This window comes from Haliotis cracherodii, unplaced genomic scaffold (assembly GCF_022045235.1).
Source record: "Haliotis cracherodii isolate W230 unplaced genomic scaffold, xgHalCrac1.p SCAF_17, whole genome shotgun sequence".
Classification (NCBI taxonomy): Eukaryota; Metazoa; Mollusca; class Gastropoda; order Lepetellida; family Haliotidae; genus Haliotis; species Haliotis cracherodii.
In genome coordinates, this window is record NW_027266272.1 from 10659356 (window position 1) to 10664769 (window position 5414).

The window sequence follows — 5414 nt, forward strand, 5'->3', positions numbered from 1 at the left end:
TTTTATGCATGTTTTATGCAATGCATTCCAATTATGTAGAGTGGTTTTTGCACTCTATCAAAATTTTGCGTGTGAAACGATTGTGTGAATCGGCGTGTTTCGGCTATAAATTAAATGCTTCGGCGTTGATGACTTACGGGAAATTGATATTGCAAAGGGAGATAACCTAGATTAATCAACTGCCCATCAACAGTGAACTCTCGTCGCCATCAGCCACCAGGGATAGTTAGGATACGGCCTACTCAATAGCCTCGCGTCACGTTGCGCGAATAGTCGTTTCATAGCTGTAGTGTCGATAAAGGTTCAATTTGTTTATTTGCCGTTTGGGGTAAAATGACGTACTACACAGAAGGTAATGTGTTTTAAAACTGCCATGAAAAGTTACAAAGACTCATTAACCTCGAAACTAAAATATAAAAGCAGTTTTCGCTCCATCAAGACGAGAGTAAACTGAACGTTGTCAGCAGGTAGGGGTGATTTCGCTGACTAAGCAGTTTCTTATAGCTTGTAATGTTGCTTAACTGTTTAGGTTGGAGATGCGGGTCTGAAACGTACTGCGTTCTTTAAGGGGAATATTTCAATTTCAAGTTAAAAAGTGTTAAGGAACTGAGAAGGGGGATATTTTGTCCTCTGAAGTTTACTCAGACTGTCCTTTGGTATTTGGGTGGCCCTGTGGTTAACGTGTTTGTTCCTCACGCCGAAGGCCCGGAGTCGATTCCCACACGGGTGCAATGTGTGAAGCCTATTGTTGGTGTCCCTCGCTGTGATATTGCACACGCACGCACGCACGCACGCACGCACGCACACACGCGCACACGCACACACACACAGATTATGAACACAACAATGAATTTGTTTATGTAGATGATTATATGACAATTAATCTGTTGATGCAGATGGTGAACACGACAATGAATGTGCTTAGGCAGATAATAAACCTGACTATGAATTTGTTTATGCAGATGTTAAATACGACAATGAATCTGTTTATGCAGATGTTGAATACGAAAATGAATGTGTTTATGCAGATGTTGAATACGACAATGAATATGTTTATGCAGATGTTGAACACGACAATTAATCTGTTAATGCAGATGATTATATGACAATTAATCTGTTTATGCAGATGTTGAATACGACAATTAATCTGTTTATGCAGATGATGAATACCACAATGAATGTGTTTATGCAGATGATGAATACCACAATGAATGTGTTCTTCATATAGGAAGGCAACGATTTTAATAATACAGATGAAACGAGTGAAGAAGTGTCGAATGCAATGAATATGATAATGCAGACGGGCACCTGGGTGAATATGATAAAGCAGACGCTCACCTGGATGAATATGACAATGCAGACGGGCACCTTGATGAATATGACAATGCAGACAGGCACCTGGATGAATATGATAATGCAGACGGGCACCTGGGAGAATATGATTATGCCGACGGGCACCTGGGTGAATATGATAATGCAGACGCTCACCTGGATGAATATGATAATGCAGACAGGCACCTGGGTGAATATGATAATGCAGACGGGCACCTGGGTGAATATGATAATGCAGACGGGCACCTGGAAGAATATGATAATGCAGACGGGCACCTGGATGAATATGATAATGCAGACGGGCACCTGGATGAATATGATAATGCTGACGGGCACCTGGGTGAATATGATTATGCAGACGGGCACCTGGGTGAATATGATAATGCAAACGGGCACCTGGGTGAATATGATTATGCAGACGGGCACCTGGGTGAATATGATTATGCAGACGGGCACCTGGGTGAATATGATAATGCAGACGGACACCTGGGTGAATATGATAATGCAGACGGGCACCTGGGTGAATATGATAATGCAGACGGGCACCTGGGTGAATATGATAATGCAGACGGGCACCTGGATGAATATGATAATGCAGACGAGCACCTGGGTGAATATGATAATGCAGACGGGCACCTGGATTAATATGATTATCCATGAAAATGATGATTATCAATATATGGATACGACGATGACTATGATTATTGTGAGGGGCACCAGTGGTAATGTTGATGGTGATGCTTGGCCTCTGATTGACAATCTAGCCACTCATATGTATACCAATCAGTAGTCATCAAACACGAGTCCGGAGCTTCAAATTCGACCCTCAGATTGCACAAACAAATCCTGGCTTTATGAAAGTTGACCACAAGATAACCTCTGTCATTCTCGGCTGTGTCGGCTGGTCTTATTTGTTCTCAGTGGTCATGTTTAATTCAGTCGTCTGCTCCCGGGTCGAAACTCTGTGACAGAGAAGCAGCAGACGACCATGCGCATGATCTCCATACAGCGCCGCGACTCATCGTCTCCCACACTGGACATGTTTGATAACACTGTGGGGAGTCTAGCCTAGTGTCTCGGTCATCGACTGGACTCTTCCCTAGACTCGTGTCTTACGACAAGGCTCAGAGAGAGAGAGAGAGAGAGAGAGCGAGAGAGAGGTGAGAGAGGTACAGATACGAGAGAGCGTGCGACAGAGGCACAGGGAGAGAGAGAGAGGGGGGGGGGGGGGGGAGACAGACGGGCAAGAGAGTCACAGAGAGAAAGGGAGAGAGAGGCACAGACAGTAAGGGAGACAAGGGAACATATATATAGAGATAGCGAGACGGAGAGAGTGAGAGAGACAGAGGGGAGAGAGAGAACGAGATAAGTGAAAGAGGTACAGATACGAGAGAGCGTGAGACAGAGGCACAGAGAGAGAGAGAGAGGGGGGGGGTGAAAGAGGTACAGAGACGAGAGAGAGGGAGAGACAGACGGGCAGATACACAGAGAGGCGACACAGGGGAGAAAGGGAGAGAGAGGCATAGACAGTAAGGGGGATAGGGGAACAAAGAGAGAGAGAGAGAGAAGCGAAAGAGGTACAGAGAGGGGAAGACAGACAGACAGAGAGGCAGAGACAGAAAAGGATAGAGACAGACAGAGGAACAGAGAGAGAGGCGGAGAGAGACAAACAGAGGTAGAGAGTCAGAGAGAGACAGTGGTAAAGGGGGAACGAAAGAAGAGAAAGAGGTACAGAGACACAAAGAAAGAAAAAGTGTTGGACATGTTAACAGACACAAAATGAAGACCAGGAAATAACATGATGAACTTCATCAGACGTCGTAGAACGTCAGTGATCTATAGTTACATCTCAACCTTCACTCACGACGGGTGACCCCTGGAACGACATGCTTATCAGATTCCCAAACACTAGGTGCATTGATGGAACTTACAATCTGACTGCTCGTTCCTATTATTTTCACCACCTGTGATTAGGTGCGGCTGATTTGAAGGGCAAAACACACAGTAGCGTTTGGTCACATGGCCCAACGCCGGCAACAGCGACAGGTTCCGACGTCATTACGGACGCTGCGACTTCTGCAGCACGCAGATTCGGGATCTTCATGTATTATTCAGTGTATCAGTGAACGCAGTTATACGCTGAATTGTTTTATTGTTTTTAGTACAGAAAAAACAAACGCCGACCATCATTCAATGCGATGTAATTTCTCTGAGGCCGGCATCGGCTTGAGTTGAACGTTTTACACATTACCACCCATCCACGAACTCTGGGGACAAACAACATTACAGATGCATTCTTAACGTGCTTCTCAAAGCAGACTCGGTGATTGAACCAGATCTTAATCTCTACAGTCGGCCCATCATTAGCATTTCTTACAGAAAATCAAAGACGTTTCTCCCAATGCCTTATTTGAGCCTTTTGAGGATCACAGGGTATTGATGCATGGAAACTTTAAAATCTTCCTATGGTTTATAATTGTAGGAATCGAAAAACAAAATGGCGCGTGCGCGTCTGCGCGCAAAGATGCGCAGTAAACAACTACCCTTTCTCGGTACGAATGTATACTACTCAAAAGAAGTTAAGGATCAGCAGATTGTGATGGCATGAGAGATTAACTATAGTAATAGAAAAAAATTGGGTGATCCTTAACTTCTTTCGATTAGTATATTTCGTACACAGATCGTGTATATGTGTATATGTGTACAAGCCATATATATATATGTATAAGCATTACAGTTAATCTATAAGGGAACGCAATGAAACTGAACTTAATCACCCACTTGAGTTTAGTATATATGTTGATGATGTGTAAAATTTATCCTGTAAATAGTCAGACTGTTATGCATACACGTGTTTTATTAGAATAATTGTGCTAATCAATTTGAGAACAGGAATATATGTAATTTCAACATTCATATTGACTCTATGTTGAGAAGAAGCCAACTTATGTAAACAACAAAAACGATATCGAATTGATCAGTATCGGAAACTCTTTATTTATCGATTAATGTGCACAAAAGGCTTTTAAGCTAGTGGCGTGCGTAAGAATCGATATGTTCGATTGTTGCGATGGTTTGGAGAGGATGGTGTGGTGTGTTGTGGTGTGGTGTGGTGTGTTGTGTTGTGTTGTGGTGTGTTGTGGTGTAGTGTAGTATGTGAGTGAGTGACCGCGATTTGAACCCACAATAATAAATTTCTAGTGTGCGAAAGGGACGCAACTCTGCAAAGCGAATTTCAGTGCCATTGTAGGGTGGCTCATCTGTTAAGGTGCACCCCCGCCAAGTTCTATTCTCCATGGGTACGTTCTCTTTGCCCCACGCTGCAACAGTACTGGTGCGAGCGGCCCAGCAGTGAATGGGTACCCGGTAGGTGAGAAGGCAGTTACTGTTAATCTTCTACCGCCTCACAGGCACCTTGGGTTGTATATTTCCCAGGGAGCTGAGGTGAGATGAAATTGGGTTTAACGTCGCGTCCTAGATTATTGCACTTATATAGCGACGTGCATGCACGTGTGTGTGTGTGTGTGTGTGTCTGTGTCTGTGTGTGTGGCTGCTTGTACTAGTCCGGACTGATGTCGACTGAGATGCCATGCCGTAGTTTGATATGAATACCCCCACTCAGACACAATAAACTGACTCCGAGTCGACCTGTCCTTGTTTAGCCCCTTAACGCCGAACATCTGACAGGGTAACAACAAGTACCATATTTTAATGTCTTTCGGTATGACGCGTTTGGGATCGAGCCCCGGACCTTCCGCTCTCTGGACTATTGAGGCGGACCATAGGCTCTATCACTAGACCACGGAGGCGGTCCAAGGGAGCTGAGAACGAAAATCGAGTACACCATGATCTTTTAACAGCGGTGATATAAATAATGAAAGATTTAGCGACATGAACATTCGCTTGAGTGTATTTGGCGCATTTTAAATGAACTTATTTTTTTTAATGAAATGCGATCAAAGAGGCGACTACAATGTGATCGGTAGGTCACAGCGTATGAGTTACCTTTTCCTTGTCAATTCACCTGAGTTGCTCATGCTGTCAGTGACTGGTTTGACTGGAATGGCCGCTTTCAAATAGCA

The 5414-nt window shown here is 44.1% G+C and overlaps 1 protein-coding gene across 1 annotated transcript; it reads left to right on the forward strand.

Moving 5' to 3' along the window:
- The first annotated feature begins 333 nt into the window (after positions 1 to 333).
- LOC139465169 (uncharacterized PPE family protein PPE21-like) lies at positions 334 to 1977 on the forward strand. Its single transcript, XM_071246858.1, has 2 exons — positions 334 to 352; positions 1301 to 1977. The coding sequence occupies exons 1-2, from the start codon at positions 334 to 336 to the stop codon at positions 1975 to 1977; spliced, it is 696 nt and encodes a 231-aa protein (XP_071102959.1).
- Positions 1978 to 5414: the final 3437 nt, after the last annotated feature.